At 43.5% G+C, this 19435-nt stretch overlaps 1 protein-coding gene across 1 annotated transcript in view; it reads right to left on the minus strand.

The window, feature by feature from the left end:
- The window catches only part of KDM4B (lysine demethylase 4B), a 399544-nt gene that overhangs the window by 103516 nt on the left and 276593 nt on the right, over positions 1–19435 (minus strand). Inside the window, exons 20-21 of the mRNA XM_069215895.1 lie at positions 15853–15908; positions 9010–9118 (exon numbers count right to left, since the gene is read on the minus strand). Of these exons, the coding sequence (XP_069071996.1) occupies positions 9010–9118; positions 15853–15908 (165 nt within the window). The remainder of the gene's footprint in view (positions 1–9009; positions 9119–15852; positions 15909–19435) is intronic.

The following is a 19435-nucleotide window of genomic DNA, read 5'->3' on the forward strand; positions in this document are numbered from 1 at the left end:
CTTTCCACCAAGCGCAATATTTGCCTTTGCCAAGCCTTGTTGTTTGAATTCCTGCAACAACACCCAACTGCAATTCTCCTTCTAGGATGGGAAATCATCTGCATCCCTCAGGAACTTTTCCCCAGCTCCAGGGCTGCAGTACTGATCTTCTCATCACCGCCGACCAACTCCTGCAGTTACAGCTAGGTGGGTAGTAGCTCCTACTCCTTCTGGACTCCACTGTGACTCTCGGACTTGGTCCTCCTCTCTCCACGGGTTTTCCTCTCCAGGAATCCACTGCTCGTTCCGTGCAGTCTTGTCTAGGTGTCTTCATTTCTTCTTTTCCTTCCTTTTGGGTGGTTAAGGGACGTTCCAGTGATTTACTCCTGCTTTTCTGGTTGCTGGGGGGTACTTTCTTCTTGAGGTTGCCAGGAATCAGATGAGCTAGGTTCAGGGAAGCACTTAAATCCTGGTTTTAGAGGCATTACAGGGTCAGAGGGCAGTAGTCAATGGCTACTGTCCCTGAGGGTGACTACACCCTTCTGGTGTCCACTCCCTTTGGGGAGGCGGACACAGACCTAACCCTATTGGTCCCTGTCCTACAAACCAAGATGGAGGATTTTGCAAGGAGGGAGTCACTTCAGCTCTGGACACCTTAGGGGTGTTCCCAGCTGAAGTGGTCACTCCTTGCTTTCCCTATTTATCCCATTGGACTTGCTGCCAAACCGGATTTGGGAGGAGGGGGGGGGGGAGTTGGAGCAATGGGTGCGGGCAACTCCACTAGCTGGAGTGCCCTGGGGCACTGCAACAAGAGGCCTGGGCCTTTGAGGCTCATCACCAGGCGTTACAGTTCCTGCACATATCCCCCCACAGTGCATGCTTTGTTTCTTAGCACAAAGGCTCTCACCCCATGTGGTCAGAAACTCACCTGGAAGTGGCAGGCTGGCACCGACCGGTCAGTCCTGCACTAGAAGTTTGGCTAAGAGACAGGGGGCATCTCTAAGATGCCCTCTGGGTGCATGTTTCAATACATCCAACACTGGCATCAGTATGGGTTTATTGTGCTGGGAAGTTTGATACTAAACTTCCCAGACTTCAGTGAAGCCATTATGGAGCTGTGGAGTTTGTAATGGCAACCTCCCAGTCCATATACCTTATATGGCCACACTGCACTTAAAATGTCTAAGAATGGACTTAGAAGCTGTAGAAGCATATTGCTCGTGCAGCTATGCCTTCACCTGTGGTATAGTGCACCCTCCCTTTGAGCTGTAAGGCCTAGGGGGATGACTTACCTATGCCACAGGCAGTGGTTTGTGGGCATTGAACCCTGAGAGGGGTGCCATCTTGACTTTGTCTTTTTCTCTCCATCAGTACACACAAGCTGCAAAGGCAGTGTGCATGGGCTTGGCGAGGGGCCCTTTCCCTGGCCACAGAGCCCTTGGTACCATCGGTACCTTTTACAGGGGACTTGGCTGTGTGCCAATTGTGGAAACATGGTACAGTTTTTGGGACAGAACACTAGTGCTGGGGCCTGGCTAGCAGGATTCCAGCACACTCTGCTAAGTCAGCATCAGTATTAGGCAAAAAGTGTATGTATGTATGTGTGTGTGTGTGTGGGGAGGGGGGTTGTAACCATGCCAAAAGGGCACTTTCCTCGATTGCTGGACTATATCCCTTTCCTTTGCAGGTCCTCCACATCCAGAATCCGCCCCTGGGCCCCATAGGCCTGGTCCACAGATCGGCACAACAGCTGGACAATCCGAGGCATCCACAGTCTTCAGAGAGAACCCCTTCTCCCCTCTGGATCCAGGTCCCTGGTGTAGATACTCCTGTCTTCTGGGCATCCTGGGGTAGGGGCCTCACCATCCATCCTCTTGCCTGCTGGTTTCCTCAGGATCCACAGGGAAGGGTCCTCAATTCCACAAACTCCAACCACTACTCTCTGTGTTAGCCTATGAGACAACTGGGTGGGTAACTGACTTGCTCCTGGTTGCTGGGATAACTTACTGTACTTACCACCATACTTACCTTGATCGAAGTCCCACTTTCACATTCCACTTTTTTAGTATATGGTTTGGCCCAACCCAGGGCCCTGTATATTTCTATGCTATTCTGATGGTTATTTTATGTGTATAATTGTATGTAATATCTCCAAAGGGAGCTATGCCAATGTCAGTTTAGTAAACGTGCTGTAATACAGTATCCTTTCTTTGCAACACTTGTGTGGTTCTTTCTTGTGACTAAGTTATTGTTTGACTACTGTGGGATTGCAAGTGACTTACATTCCTCATGGATAAGCTTTAGCTGCTCGCCTCAGCCAACCCTTGAGAGCTTCTGCTGTCTGGACACCTATTCACTATCACCAAGGATTACTTGGAGTCAGTATAGGGTGCCACACCATAGGTGTACACCATAAACTGAGCCAGCCTCCTACAGGCCAGAAAGGGCGAAGATGCCCCATAGGGAGCTCGGTCGGTTCCAGAACCAACAGAGTGAGATGCACGCAATACCAAGGAAACACATTCAAAGACAATACTGCAGATTTAAGGGAAGATGAAAAAAAGATATTGAAATCGGAGTAAAGGGAGAATGGCGAGAAGAGACACGTCCGAACCCGATGGTGGAGGGCAAACAACCTTATAAAGGAGTCGATGCCCATGCGCAGTATCACCGAAAAGGAGTTACCCCATCCTGTGGCTCAAATTCTTCAAGGAAAAACAACTTAAAACACTTTGATCCCAACACTACGTGGCAGGAGCATACAGAGCATGTGTATTTACAGCCACACATGCCATCAAACCTATACTTATTCTGCAGTATTGGATATTTAATAGATTCACATGCTTGAATCATTCCCAGTCATCAAATTGGGAGTCCCACAGAAAAATAGAAAGCAGTAAATAAAACAACTACATTGAAGTTAATGTAAAAGACATTCACCTTAACAGCTTAGCGGTGTTATTAGAAATTAACAAAACTTCAGCCAATCAGGCAACAGCTCCCTTTAGAACCCTCACCACAGAGGCTCCAGTCTCTTAGATTTTCTACTGTACGTCGTGTGATGGTAGTGTCCCTGAGCTCTGCTCAGTTTTTCAGATTTACTCTCCATTTGAGAGGATTTTTACTTCAAAACTGCATTGTTTTCTTGGGTGATCTTTCTTCTGACTAAACAATTATGTCAGCTACAACCAAGAAAGGATTATTTCAACCCCGCACCACCTTTGGAAAAATGAGCCTCCACTCGGGTGACCAACATAATTAGTGCAGATGCATATGGGGAGCATTATGCACAAGAACAATATGAGCATCAGGTGCACAACCCCATAGTGAACAGCTGCAGGAACTGATTCCAGCATTATTAGTAATCAACTTACAACATATGCTGGAGGACTATTATTGCAGATTCTCACAATCTGTATCTACCACCCCATTACCACAAATGCCTGAGCAGAGACCACCTCTTCCAGCACGCTCTCTGACAGACCTTAAGCCTTTGCCATCATTGGCTGCTACATTATCCGAACCTCCAGCGGACAATGCCCCTTCCACAGACAGAGATGATGACAGAGAAGAGGGGGAGATCAAGGACACAGCTTCTGTGCCTAACGAGTGGGATGATTACCAGATACAGACACCTTTGTCTCCCACCAGTGGATTTCCCACCTGAGAACATTGGTTGGTTTCACATCCTTATTGAACGGGCTACCAAGAGATGTCGGCTCCCAGTAACAAGACAGTTGGACAGTTTTCTCTACGATTTCAAAGAACCAGCCAAAAAGACTGTCCGGGCTATCCTGATTTGTTGTTTTTATATGGGAAGAAGGCCTTAAGGTTATGAAGACGCCATGATCCATGCCAGCAAGTCTTCCAAAACCTAAAAAAACACCTGAGGATTCTCCTGGCTGTTTAATCAGCCACCCGAAACCAAATTCAGTTGTTTCTCAAGTGGCCCAGCGTCACTCCAGGAATAGGTCTACATTCCTATCCATTCCATCTGACAAGGATGGTAGGAGGCTGGATGTTGAGGTTTCTCTACCGTGGCAGCCACTACCGTTTGAACAGAAAACTCGCTGGCTATTCTAGGATGTTACAACTGCCAAATGTGGTCAGATATTTCTACATACATTGTCCTCTTACCATACGAACCCAAGATGGAAAGCCAAAAAAGCCTGCAAGAAGGAGAGAAAGTATCGGCAAAGATAATTGACTGCGCTATAAATGTCACCTACAGGCTTTCGACAATTAGCTGGACAGCTATTCTCAGATGTCCGGTTTGGCTCAAGGTCACATCCTTCTGCCCTGAGATTCAAACCAAGATCTTAGACATGCCGTGTAACGGGAAGTCATTATTTGGCATACATTTGAACAACGCTCTTCAGTCTATCAAAACAGATACCGACACAGCCCGATCTCTGGGCACTCTGCAATTTAGAAAACAGCTCTTTGGGAAGCCAGAGGCTGGGGTGTCTCGACTTTTAGAGGAGGATATCAACAATACAAGCAATCCCAGCCCTATCAGAGCCAATATTGCAGTTCATATGGCCACCCCGTCAACTTGGATTGGGGGCAGAATTTTCAACTTCAAATTTCAATAGTCCCAGATAACATCTGACAGATGGAAGCTTGATATAACTGCCCGGGGGACATACCCTAAACATTTCAGAAAACTCCACCAAATGTCTCACCGAAAGGTCCTCCACCTTCCAAATTGAAGAAGCTTCTCTTGCATATTTCCACCATGATATGCAAAGAAGCCAAAGAAATAGTTCAGAAGGCTCGGAGGGGAATCGGTGTCTACTCTTGATTCTTCCTTGTTTGGAAAAAAAAACAGGAGACTGATGCTCCATCTCAGATCTTCAACAATTCAACAAATTTCTGAAGAAGCAGTCATTTCGCAAGATGTGGTGCATCTTCTAAACCAGTGGACTTCAGATTGGGGGGTGGGCCCCCCTAGGAGGGCCTCAAGTGATCCCAGGGGCAGGGGGTGGGGGGGTTCTAGGCTCTAGCCAAAAGAACCATTACACAGATAAGTGTTTTGTTTTAAGCAGAAACATGTTATTGCACTTTTAAAAAGGTAACAGTACTTAACTGCAATATTTAAACAAGTCTAGACATATTTAAACATTGCCATCTTTATGAAATAATTGTGAAAAATTCTAAGGGGGAGCTCAATGATTTTTATTTTTCAAATGTGGGGGGGGTGGCATAAAAAAATCTGGAGACCACTGTTCTAAACCAAGGGGATCATATGATGGCCTTAGATCTCCAAGACGCCTACATCCATGTTTCAGTCTACCGCAAACACAGGAAATTCTTACAGTTGAGGATAGCCGGCACTCCTTACCAATTCAAAGTGTTGCCATTTGAGCTATGGTCAGCACCTCAAATCTTCACTAAGGTGTTAGCTCCAATGGCAGCCTATCTCCGGAAAGTGGGAATCCAAGTATTCCCATATTTGGATGATTGGCTGATAAATGCACACACATCCAAACAAGCAGAAAGAGACACAACATGTCTATCTCTATTCCATGCCTTAGCTCTAACAGTCAACGGTCAAAAGTCTCATCTAACACCTATAACCAGCATCACCTGTTTAATAGCAGTGCTGGATACACTCCAAACAAAAGCATTTACTTCCCATGAGAGACAAGAGAACTGAGACTAACTACAAAAAAGTCAGTTTCAGTCCAACTCTACAAATCTTCCCCGGGGATGTTCTCCTCATGCATGCCCCTCATACCAAACTGCCGACATCACATGAAACCACTGCAGGAAGAGCTAGACAAGGAGTGGCTGCTGACTAAGGGATCATTCAGCGACACCATTAAGAATATTCTAATGAGGCACACCATGCTATGGTGGTCGCACGGAACCAACCTTTGAGCAGGTCTCTCTTTTCTGGCACAGATTCCAGAGTATGTCATTACGACAGAGGGCACCTACAGGGCTGTGGCGCTCATCTAAAAGACTTGCCAGTCAAGGGGAAATGGAATGCTCAACAAGATACTCTCCATGTAAACTTCCTGGAATGAAAGGCCATCACCTTAACGCTTAAGTCCTTCCTACCCAAGATCACAGGATCATTGGTGCTCATCCGCACAGACAACACCACAAGTATGCACTACCTAGGCAGGAGGAAACATGCTCCCTTATCTCATCATGCCCAGGGGGTATGGCTTTGGGCTCTTCAACATTGGATAATGCTTAGAGGAGAGCACGTACTGGACATATCCAGTTTACTCGTAGACACGTTGAGCAAAACCAGCTCCAACTGCCACAAATGGGAGATCGACCAGCAAACTCTAGACCAGCTGTTCCAGCGCTGGGGCAAACCAAACTTAAACCTTTTTTCAACAAATGAGAACCGTAAATGGCAGTTCTTCGCCACTCTGCAACCGCAGAGAGGATCATGTGGGAATGGGTTTTTGATACAGTGGTCAGGGATTTATGTTTAAGCTTTTCCCACATCTCCATTGATCCCAAGGTTTCTGAGAAAAATGAGACAGCCTTGCAGAGTTCTTCTCATGGTCCCCGATGGCCCAGGCAGTTTTGCTTCACTGAGATCATCCTACTCTCAGGTGAGCCTCACATCCAGCTATCTCCAATACCAACGTGGCTGACTATGAACCAATGCCAGGTCCGTCATTCCAACCGATATCACTTCATTTGTCGGCCTGGCTCCTGAATTCATTGAGTTTGCAGGATTAAATATTCCTTCTGAATGCAAAGACAGACCTGCAAATGCAAGGGCACAGTCCACAAACAGGAAGTACAAACTTAAGTGGAAGAGATTTTGACTCTGGTGTATAACTTCCAAGATCCACACTTTTACATCGTCACCAGAACAGATACTTCTGTATCTCCTTCACCTAGCAAAATTTGGCCTTTCTCACTCTTCAATAAAATTACACCTAGCAGCGATTTGTAGATTTTGGTGATTCTGTAATTCTCCATCTCTGTGGACAATGAGAGTAATTAAACAGTTCATTAAAGGAATCCTCAGAACGTTATCCCCCTGTAAAACTTCCTCCTCCTCATAGGCACCTAAATATAGTACTGTCACAGCTGAGACATCTGTTTGAGCACATTCACAAGGCAGAGTTAAAGTATATTTCTTGGAAGATTGCACTTCTATTAGTGCTAACTTCAGTCAAGCGAGTAAACACCATCCAAGTCTTCACGATCAATCAACCCTTTCTTCAATTCAAATCAGTGTGATCCTCAGGACCAATCCTAAATTCATACTTAAGGTCTCTTCAGACTTTCACCTAAAGAAACCAGTAATATTGAGAGCCTTCTTTCGTTACCCTCAAACAGTGGCAGAAAGATCACTGCATGTGTTAGAAGTCAAACAATGCTTAATATTTTACCTACACAGAACTATCCTTGTCCGTAAAGCAGATCAAATGTTTGTAGCCTATGGAGACATCTAAAATGGGCTTCCTGTCTCCAAACAGATTATAGTAATATGGATTGCTTCAGCTATACAGGTTTACCATCAGCAGGCAGATAAACTGCTGGCTACCAAGGTCAAAGCCCACTCCACCAGAGCCGTCTCCACCTCCACAGCTAGATTTGCGGGTGTTCCCATTCAACAAATATGCTGGGCAGCAACTTGGTTCAGTACGCACACCTTCACTCGACATTACTGCCTTGATTCCGCAGAGGAGACTGATGCAGGAGTGGGACAGGCAGTTCTACGACATCTGTTTCAATAAGGTGAGCCAATTTTCTTCCCACATTCCCCTACGTTATTACCATTATAAGATATTGACTGCAATGTTTACTGCTAACTATTCTGATTTAAGCATGTGAATCTATGAAAGATCAAATACCAGATAAGAAAATAAGTTAATTACCTGTAAGTGTGGTTCTCCAGTATTGACATCTTTAATAGAATCCCATGTGACCCACCCTCCTCCCCATAGAGGCTCCCCTTATATCTTCCTATTATTTATCTCACTTTTGCTGGAAATCTGAGAGGCTAGAGCCTCTGTGGTGAGGGTTTTAAAGGTAGCTGTTACCTGACTGGCCGGACTTTGGGTCATTTCTAATAATGCTGATAAGCTATTAAAGTTAATGTCATTTGCATTACCTTCAATGTCGTTTTTGTTTTTCCTTATAATGCCTTGTATGGTACCTTGGAACTCAGACTTTGACGACGGGGAATGATTCAAGCATGGGAATCTATGAAAGATACCAATACTGGACAACTACAGTAACAGGTATGTAACTTATTTTCTTACATATTAAAAGCCAGTTATTGCTCGGTATGATCATGTGTGAATACCTCGGCTGTACTTCTTAATGATCTCCTGAAGAAATTCAACTTTACAGCTTCCAAAAAGATAAATTGGGTGGAGCATATTGGTCTTCAGTCCACAGCTAAAAGATGGCAGTGATTGATTCCGTAACCAGAACAGTACTATAAAGGAGCATGACAGTATGGCAAATTTCAAGAGATGGATAACCGATAAAACGTACTTGCATGAACCACTGATATCCAGATATCTCCACATCAGATCACCTAAGTGGCGCTGGGTGGGAGGGAAGGATTATTAGGCATTTACAGAAATAAAGTCCTTTCCAACTTTTTAAAATTTTAGAGATGACTTGAAGTCATCTATTATTACACAAGTAACCTTCTCCTTGTAGATGGCTCGAGTTCTTCTTACTTTAATAATTGAAAAATCAACAAGTGCAGATTCCCAGTTCCCTCTATCTAGTTTGCCTTTTCAGCATAACTGATTTACTCTATTGTTCAAACGTGAAAGATGTTTATGCTTTAACTATACAGTTTTAATTATTTAACCTGGTTCTTAGCTCTACACTGAGGAGCCAAGTCCTACACAACTAAGAAAGGTCAGCATAAATGTCCCCCTTCTCTTTTGAAAATGTCTAAGTGAAGCTCTGCTCACAAATGATCAACTTCATTTTCACACCCATGAGAATATGACAAACATCCACCCATGTTACACTTCATCCAGGAATCAAAGTAGCAGCCAATAATCAGAGGAGCTGTATTCTTACCAATTTGCACCTTTCCTCTGGGACAGCACTAACATCCACTGGATGTCGCTCTATCACATTGACGAACTTGACTTCTGGGACAGCAATAGCACAGATTACATGGACCCACCTACAGATAAATGCACTGAATCAGACAATTTGGAGAGAGCAGAAGGGTGATGGCTTAGTAATGGGCGTTGAATTCCTCTGGCAAACTGCCTCCTGCTCAAGCTGTTGTCTCCACATGCTTTAGACGTTGCTTACAACCCTACACGTCTGAAAAATGAACAAATTGCCTCCTGAACTACAGACTGAATAACAGTTACCAGACCCAACGCATCTCCACTTAACCATGTTTAATAACTACTGAAATACGACAATTAGGTACAGGTTTTGGACTTGTAAAAATATCCCATTAATCTCGGTGTGGGGGCTCAGTTTGCTGATTGAATCCACTGGGAGTATCTGTGTTTAACCCCATGCATAGTGCATTGCACAGCTGTTTCAGTCAACCGGAGCTTAATAAAATTGAGTTGGGTAGTAAATATCAATTATCGGTCAGTAGTGCCAAGACGTTACTTTTTAGTAAAATGTTTTCTACTAATATATCTGTTTTCATGTTTGCTTAATTATTTTTTTAATCTGTAGTATGGTCGTTCTGGGGTGGAGTAAGTCAGAAGGGTGCATTGAACGTTATCAACACCACCTACACCACCTCAACTTGGTTGCCATGTCTCATGGAAGACTAACATGACTAATTATGGCTATGCGAGCCTTTCAGAAGTGATTTTGAAATGGCCAGCTCTAGTATTCTTCAGTGACACAACTGAATCTGCCCCAGCACTGCCAGCATTTCAGAAGCTGATTATAAGTCTGACCCATACCCATGGCAACAGGCATTTTATAGATCCTGGCATTTGAGGACTGTTCTTCGGTCCTGGCAGCCACCCCACACTAGTGCTGCTCTGTGATAAACTATATTTTAAGCATGCTTACCTTTCAGAGGTGATCCAGACAGTTAACTGCTATGCTGCCAAATTGCCCCTTGTTTTGGGTCACCTTCAACCAGTCTGGTCTTTTAGGCAGTATTACACTCCATTCTGGACTTCTTGGTTCGCTTTTATTCCTATGTGTGAGCTCCCAAGTCTCGCCATAGGAAAGGCTGTTTATTAATAAGCCATAATTGGATGATGTTTTAGCACTTGAAAGCAGGCCTATAGTAACATATGTTAGTGACTGCTCCCTGGCAACCTTGCAGAGCCAGGCGTGTGTAATAAATATGAATGTTCTGATGAATATTTCTACCCACACACAACTCATCTTTTAAATCCTCCTAGGCACAGACTGAATGTGGAAAATCTTGCAATAGCTCCTGGGCACTGGTAGAGGGTGATATTGGCCTCCAGACATAATTACAAAAGCTAAAATATAGACACCACCCTTGCCTTCTGACCTACTTTTTCCTTGAATCCTTCAGATTCAGAACTCTGTTCCTGTTTATTTCTGTGGTTTCTTTGGAAACTATACGAGATTCTAAAAATATAATCTGGCAGTGTGACATGTATGTCATCACCAAAGGCTATAGGCTTCAAGATCTGCCATGCTTGTCAAGCGCAGATGCTGGTCACTGGCCCACAAGAATTTTGTCTGTGTTTGTCGGCAAAACCCAGCTCCAAAGTCTTGCAACAAATGCTTTTTATGCACCCGAAGGTAATCAGAAAGACCGTGGCTAAACCTTACATGGTACCCATTTTGAATCATAAACCAACAAGTTCCTCAGCCCATTGTCGACTCCATGGCAATTAGTGGTCTTTAAGAAGGTCATACTGTAGATTTTCTGCATTGCTATGGTTGCATCTGCTTTTCCACACAGCTCCATGGAACCATTTAGATCTCCAGTTGTATCTTTGCCAGCAGGCCCTTCGTTGCTACTGGCTCGTGCTGCTCAGTCCGACCCTTATGCCACAGGGTTACGCTTCTACCACCTATTGTGAGGTCATCTGCACCTCAAGTGGCATGCCTGCTAGGTCCACCAGCACCGGTCTTTGATTTGGATAGTTTTGTTAGCAAGATTTCACCCCATGTCACATTACTCAATCTCTAAATCTCAACCATTTGTCTTCAGATTAATTTCACTGCTGCTCCACCTTCTCAAAGGTATCCACAATTTAAGAAGATGGAAGACACTTTAAGCTCTGACGACATTCAAATGCCAGATGAGGTTCTGCATTATGATTGAGGAGGCGGACAATTTACTCCCTTCACTTTGTTCTGATGTGGTTCTTAACTAGATTTAAAGAATGCGAGTGGCCTTGACACATCTCCAGATTTGACTCTTGACTCCCCACCTGAGGAGAACTCTTCTTTCCAGTAGTCCTAAGGAGAGCTGTGGTACTGTTTGAACTATCTTTTCTGCATGGGGAAGAAATAGCTAATTTGTTTAAGGAGATCCTTCAGCTTGGGGCCTGTACTTCTGAGTCCCCTTTGCTTTTCAGCAAAATTTTGGTTGACCCTATGTTGATAGCCTTGTCTAAGCCTTTTTGGCCCCTGCAGTGAGCCGTCCAGTCAGAGGCATTTTGAGGCATGGGCAAAGTGGGCCCTGGCCCAAGGCCCCAACCTTTTAGTGGGGTTCATGCTAGAGCAAGCTCTGTTCTGCAGAGTCTTACCTTGACGACCTTGAATAATTTCTAACAGATCGTTTTAAATACAGTTTTTCTTTAATTTACTTTAAATTGCGTGATGTAGGGGAGTCTATTACAGGCATTTTGCAGATAAATGTTTGTTTTTCCACACCGTGCAACATCCATAAACAGTTTCTTTTAGATTAAAACAGGAATTCACATGTTAGAAATGAGAGGAGGTTACAACGATTATTTGCAGTATTAGTGATCTGCTGCTGTATTATGATATTGAAAACACACATCACTGTTCTTGAATATTTGATGTTAACACATTTGCAGTTTGCACAAATATGTCGCTGCACTGTTCGTGACCTGCTCAAAGAGTTCATGAAAGAGCTGAAATTCGATCATAAATTCAAAGCTGTTCTGAACAGGGGCCCCCAAATTACGTTTGGCCGAGGGCCCCCGAAATTCTTAATATGTTCCTGTGTCCGACTGTTATATGCAGTAGACTGGGAACTGTGGACCCTATATGTTTGATGGCCTGAGAACCTTAAGGTACAGGCTCTGTTAACCCATACTCCGTTCCTCTCTACTCCTCTGGCTAGGTAGCAGAAACGTATTGATGTACTGGTTCATAAAGTAGCCTCTTTAGGCAGCTTGGCGCTGCATTCTTTACACACTCCTCGTCTTCTGTCTTGCTATTGCCACTCCCTTTCCGAAATTACATAAAAGGTGTCTCTGGCATTACCGAGGACGTTTTTTCGTTCCTCACATACTTAAAGATGGACAGGACGCTGCCAAACAGATTATACTTCTAGCCTTGATTCAATGAACTCTTTTCTTGCCCACGGTACAGGAACCGCTCTTTCTGTCTTGAGGCAAGTCTGCGTGCACTCCATCTGATTTTCTGGAGGCGTTCCCAAATTACTGATGAACATACCGTTTGCTTGGGATTTGTTTGTTTTAAGAATGCTCACTTTGCCTTCGAGAGTTTTCAGAATAGCGGTTTTACTGCAGGTTTTCCGGGTTAGCCTTCCGAGTTCGCCAGTTCCAGCAGTATTATTAGGAGTACATAGAATATTCCAGAGTTCTTGCCTTCTGTGAATGTCAGCCATCTGAACCCATTAGGTTAGTTGTGCAGAATTTTCAGACCTTAAGTGTATCATTCATTTTTCCCTTTGCCTGGCAACGCAATGAATCCACCTTAGTTCATCCACGGGTGAGCATGTGCACCAAGTGGGCAGCCCCCCTACCCCCCTGTTGCTGGTTTTGTTGGATAACGGTCTGATCTTCTGCAGGAATGTGTTGATGTTGCGTGCCAATTGAGTTAATAAAGAAGGCGGGGTGCGGGCTCAGTTGTTACTTCCATTATTCCCGGGTCCCTAAGAAGGATGAATGCCCACAGCTGATCCTGGACCTCAGGGTTTGAAACTCATTCACTGGAAAGGAGAATTTAAAATGACAGTTGTGCACATTCTGCAGGCCTTAGACCATGAGGTTTTGATGGGGTATATGGGCCCCCCCAGGCAATATCTGCATTTTGTCGTAGATTCCAACCACATTAAATTTACCATTTTAAACCTTTGGCCTTGCGTCATCCCGTGGGTCTTTACATGGGTAATGTTGGTGGTTGCTGATTATCTTCACGTCTGTGATTTATGTGTTGCCATACCTCTGACAAGCTGCTGAAGGAGGATTCGCATCTGCTAGACTAAGATCATCCACAGAGAACAGTGTCTCTTCTGTTCAAAATGTGCCTCTATCAGTGGGTACAATTCCCACCTTCAACTCTCACAGAGGGTAACCTTCATAGAGGTGATCCCAGGCACTGCCCACTAAATATCTTTCTGCCCACACAGTGAAGCTGCAACATTCGGGCTGTAATTCAATGTTTCCGTCCACAGCTGCTCTTCTAGCTTTAATGGTACTAAGGCTACTGAGCCTGCTAGCGTCCTGTTTCTTTGACCCAGTGACACATGTGGGCCTTCCAGTGGAACTTGTACCTGCAATGTGCTAGCATTGTTGAGACCGCTCTGAAAAGATCCACATTTCCGAGCAGATGTCTTGGCACCTTAAGCAGTCAGTGTCAGACCCCAACATGATGTGCTGCAGGCTTTTCTGTCTTTGCCCTCTGGAGGCCACAGTGGTGATGGGACTCTTGACCCTCAGCTGGAAGGCCATGGTGATGAAGTAGAGCTCAAGGGCCTCTGGTCTCATCAGAAGAGTGATACCACATAAAAATACCGTAACTGCATGCCATTCTGGTATCTTTCAAGGTGTTTCTGCTGCCTATCAGGTAGGCTAAGCCAGTCGTTTACAGAAAACACAATTGCTATGTGATGTTACAACAAGCAGGGTGGTTTGGGATCAAAAGCTTTGAGGCTGGTGCTAAACAGATTTTCGCTAAGTGACTTTCATGTGTCCTCAACACCAGGACATACACCACGAGTGGCATCTACATCTGGAGGTAGCTAAATTAATCTTTGTCCAATAGAGCATGTGCAGCACCTTGGCGTTTCCATCTCCAGGGTCAATAGGAGACACATTATAACCTTGATACGACTTTGGCTTTATTCTGAGAAAAATCTGGCAGTATCAACACAGGTCATTTTGTTGTCTTCAGAGGGCAGGCACTTCTAACCCTGAACATTTGCCCTCCTGTTTGGGAGGATCCTTCCGTCCCACTAGCAGGATAACGTCCTTCATCTAAACCTTTATGATGTACACCTTGATGAATGGAGATTGAGTGGAACCATCTGAGAGGGTGTGATTTAGCAAAAGTGGTGGATGTCATTCTGGCTCCCTGCCACCCTTCCACCAAAACGATATATTTAGGTCACTGGGCTCAAGCTATTGTCTGTCTAAGGTGAAACATTTGGATTTTTCGGGTGAAATTGTGACTTTTTTTTGTATTTTCTTTTGCCCAGCAACCTTGGCAAGGTTAGTGGGTACGTATTGATAGTTGACTTATCAGCTCTTGTTAAACCACCTGTTGTGATGTTTATCTAAAAGGGCTTTCACATAATTTTCCTCTTCTTGACTTTCTTAATGTTGTGCTTTTTGAGCCGCTCCATATCTGCCGTCCTCAACTTCCTGCTTCGAAGCATGTTTCCTTCATTGCTATCACTTTTGCACATCACATGATTAAGCTTCAGAACTTGTCGGTTTAACCTCTCTGTTCTGCTTTCTTTCTTTATAAACTGACAACTACGACTTGTGCATCCCTTCTCCTAAAAGTGGTATCTCTCTTTCATATTGGTCTGTTAAGCTTCCCAAGTTTTCTGCCGTGCTCATCTATCCAAGAAGGAGGTGATCCTGATATGACCTTCGTTTCTATTTTGATAGGACTAAGGAATACTGTTGTGATCAGCTGTTTATAGGCTTCAACGGTGTGAAGAAGTGAAAGGCGGTCCAGAATATAACATTTCTCAGTGGATTGTAGTCTGCATCTGTTAGGCTTCAACAGAAAAAGGGCTCTTAAAGTTTTGGAGCCCATTCCTCAAAAATCGAAGGATGTGACAACAGCCCTAGCTTGGGGTTTTTTACATCTACCAGGCTGGTATATGGGCTTTTGTCCATATTTCCAACAGACAGTATTGACAGATTCTCTGGTCCACGATGTGGGCCATTTTACTTGTGGTGCCTGCAATACATAAGGTGTAAGTCCACTCCTCAAACTCACCTTCTTTCGGAGGGCACTGCTTTGTACAAATTTAAAAGCTGAGAAATTTGCTAGTAGAAGTATCCATCAGAAGAATAAGTAACTTGGCTTCAGCAACACTTTTTTGGTGGATACTCTGTATACTGCCAGAGTTTTTGCTACCTTTCCATGATTAGATTCATGGAATTATTTGATTCGTACTTAGCACATAAAAAAGGACACAATAGATAACTCAGAAACTTGTTGCTGACTAATGGTTCTGAAAGGTTTCAGACTGGCAGAATTTCGACAAGTTCAAGTGAGTATTGTCAAATAATTCACTCAGTTGGGGCGAATAAATTGTTTGAAGAGCGTGACCTTAATAAATCCTTAACATCAACTGTGAGTGAGCAAGGAGGTGCAGTTCATGAAATAAGTTCAGCTCTGGTCAGTTTAGTACATTAGTGGTGCAACTTATACAACATCAGAAGAGGACGAAGATGTCATCACTACACCCCTAAAAACATTATGAGGGATGGAGGGGAGGTAGTGTGGCCCATTTCACATGCAAAAAAATAAGTGCCCCTTTGTAACACTCACCTTTTGTCCGTGGTCATCTGCAGTGCTCCCCCTCTGAGATTACAGAGAACGCAATCCTGTGGCAACAAAGTTTACATTAAGACCTGGAAATTATTCCGGCTCACCACAATTACCCAGTATATGTATGTTTTTTTGCCCTTGATGTAATCATACTAGTTGTGGTTCCTGGAACTGCATTCTACTTCAGACTGTAATTTAACAAAGTTGCTGTTCTTACAAGCTCAATGCCAAATAAAAATAACTGTCATTCTGACATAAGGAAAATGTTACTTACCAGTAGACATCTGTTCGTGACAAAGTGCTGTAGATTCACATGCTGTGCATTATCCTGTCATCTGGTGTTGGGCTCCGAGTGTTGCAACTTGTTTTCTTCAAGAAGTATTTTGGAATGGCTCCTTCTCTGTGAAACTTCACATGGGCATCGAGTTCTTTTAGATTGTTTTCTGCAGGCGGGTGAGAGGTATTCTATAGACAAGTATAGAAAGAAGTAGGTCTATGTAAATATAAGTAACTATACACAACTACAAAGCAACTGCTGGTTCTCGGGGAGGACGAATGTGAATCTACGGCACTACATGCCACGAACAGATGTCGACTCGTAAGTAAAATTTTCTGTTCAATGGCATGTGTGATGGTAGATACACATGCTGTGCATAGGCTGTAAAGCAGTCCCTCCTAAAAAATGTGGTGACTAACCTGTGAAAGTTGCAGTTGTTTGAAAAAGTGTTCATAGCACAGTTTGTCCTACATTGGCTTTCTGACAAGCCTGTACATCTACGCAGTAGTGTTTTGTAAATGTGTGTGGTGTAGACCAGGTAGCTGCTCAGGGAACACTTCCTAAAAATGCCATAGTGGCACATTTCTTCCTTGTGGAATGTGCTTTAGGAGTAAGCGGTAATTGCCTTTTTGGTTCTGCATAACACATTTGTACACAATTAACAATCCATCTAGCAATGCTATTTATTGTAATCGGATTTCCCTTATTTGGTTCTGAAAAAGCTACAAAAAGCTGTTTTGTTTCTCCGGACCCTTTTGTCCAGCCCATGTAATACATGAGAGCTCTTTTAACATATAATGTGTTTAGTGCTCTTTCTGCCACAGAGTCTGGTTTGGGGAAACAAAACGGCAAGTCAGTAGTTTGATTAATGTGAAATTGTGAGACAACTTTTGGTAGAAATTTAGGGTTTGTACGAAGGACTAGTTTGTCCTTATGTATTTGAAAGAAAAGGCTCTTCTAACGTTAAGGCTTGCTGCTCACTAACACATCTCAGTGATGTAATAGGTACTACAAAAGCTACTTTGTAATAAAGGAAATGTAACTGGTATGAATGAAGAGGCTCAATGGAGGTCCCATATTAAGATTCCAGGTAGGCACTGTGGGATTACCCTTTTAAGACCTTCCATGAAAGCTTTAATAACTGGTATTTTAAATAATAAAGTATGTTGTCTATTTTGTAAATAGCCTGCAATTGCAGCTAAGTGCAACTGAACGGATGTGTAAGCCAGATTAGCTTTTTTCAGGTGTAGCAAATAACAAAGAATATCTTGCACTGACAGTGTTAGTGGATCAATGTGTTTAGATTGAGAGTAACATACAAAATGTTTCTATTTTGCTGCATAACAGGCTCTAGTTGTTGGGCTACATGCCTGTCTTCGAATGTCCATACATTCTTCAGAAAACTGAAGGTAACCTAATTCTATGACTTTAGGAGCCATATTGCAAGGTTGAGTGATTTGAGATCCAGATGTCTTAATGTCTTATCTGTTGTAAATTCTGTGTGAGAAGGTCCGGTCTGTTGGGGAGTCTCTCGTGAGGTACCAGGGAGAGATCCAGTGGAGTTGTAAACCAAGGCTGGCGATTCCACTTGGGTGCTAACAGGATAATTTTGAGAGACGTTTGAGTGGGAGAGGTGGAAAAGCATAAGCAAATATCTCTGACCAGTTGATCCATAGGGCATTGCCCTTGAACTGAGGGTGTGGGTACCTGATTGCAAAGTTTTGGCATTTTTAGTTTTCTGCTGTGGCAAATAGGTCTATGTGAGGTGTTCCCCCACTTTTGAAGGACTACTGGGTGGAGTTCCCATTTGCGGACTTGTTACTTCGTCCTGCTTAGCAGGTCTGCAAAATCGTTGTCTGTCCCTGGAAGATATTCTACCAGTAGATGAATGTGGTGATGTGCCCACCTCCAGATTGTTTGTGCTGAGACAACTGAAGAGAGACTCTGTCCCGCCTCCTGTTTTTGTAGATAATACATTGAGGTCATGTCTGTGCGAATCAAAACAGATTTGTCCATTAAGTGAGGCAGAAAAGCTTTCAGGGGTAGAAAGACTGCTTGAAGTTCCAAAACATTGATGTTTAAGGTCTGGTGGCTGGAGTCCCATGATCCCTGCACTGTGAGGTTATTGAAATGAGCCCCCCGCCATCCTGTAAGGGAGGCATCCAAGGTTAGAACTACTTGCAGAACAGGGTCTTGAAAGGGTTATTATTTGAAGTAGATTGGTGGAATTCCACCATAGGAGAGAGATGTAAGCTGTGCGATCTACCAAGACTAGATCAAGAACTTGCGATCACTGACGACAGAGTCACTTTTGTAGAGCTGCATATGAAGTCTGGCATGAGGGACGGTGGTAATGCAGGATGCATCATGCCTAGGAGTCCCATCAGCATTTTGATTGTGTACATTTGTTTGGCCTGTATTTGAGAAATTGTTTCCTGGAAATTGTGAACACATGTTGGATTGGGGTAAGCAAGCCCCAATTGTGTGAGTATGGCCTTTAGATACGGTTGAATCTGAAGAAGCCGTTATTTGTGATTTTAGGGTGTTTATTGTGAACGCTAATTTGTGAAGGTTTACTGTTTGAGTGTGAGACTGATATAGACTTAGTGTTTGCTTTGATCAACCAATCGTCCAAGTAAGGAAATATGTGTATGTGTTGCCTTCTAAGATGTGCTGCGACTACTGCTAGACACTTGGTGAATACCCTAGGAGGAGCTGTGACTCCAAAAGATAGAACTTTGAACTGATAATGTCCTGCTACTACAAATCTTAGATATTTGTGGTGTGAAGGATGAATTGGAATGTGAAAGTAGGCGTCCTTTAGATCTACAGTGGTCATTAAGTCGCCTCTTTGTAGTAATGGAATTACATCTTGAAGGGTAACCATGTGAAAATGTTCTGAGAGAATATATTCATTTAGTGGTCGAAGATCCAAAATAGGCCCGAGAGTGTTGTCTTTTTTGGGAATGAGAAAGTAGAGAGTTCACTGCAGTTCCTTGACATTGTATGTACCTCTTCTTTTAAAAGAGTGATTGTAGGAAGTTGGCTCTGTATGTGCTATTTCAAAGTAAGGAATAGCATGTACAGAGTCCAAGGGTTCCCCTTAGAGGTAAAATAGTGGTAAAAAGAGATAATACTAATGCTCTATTTTGTGGTAGTGTGGTCGAGCAGTAGGCTTATCCAAGGAGTAGTGTTAAGCATTTGTTGTACATACACATAGACAATAAATGAGGTACACACACTCAGAGACAAATCCAGCCAATAGGTTTTGTTATAGAAAAATATATTTTCTTAGTTTATTTTAAG

This window comes from Pleurodeles waltl, chromosome 12, assembly GCF_031143425.1.
Source record: "Pleurodeles waltl isolate 20211129_DDA chromosome 12, aPleWal1.hap1.20221129, whole genome shotgun sequence".
NCBI lineage: Eukaryota > Metazoa > Chordata > Amphibia > Caudata > Salamandridae > Pleurodeles > Pleurodeles waltl.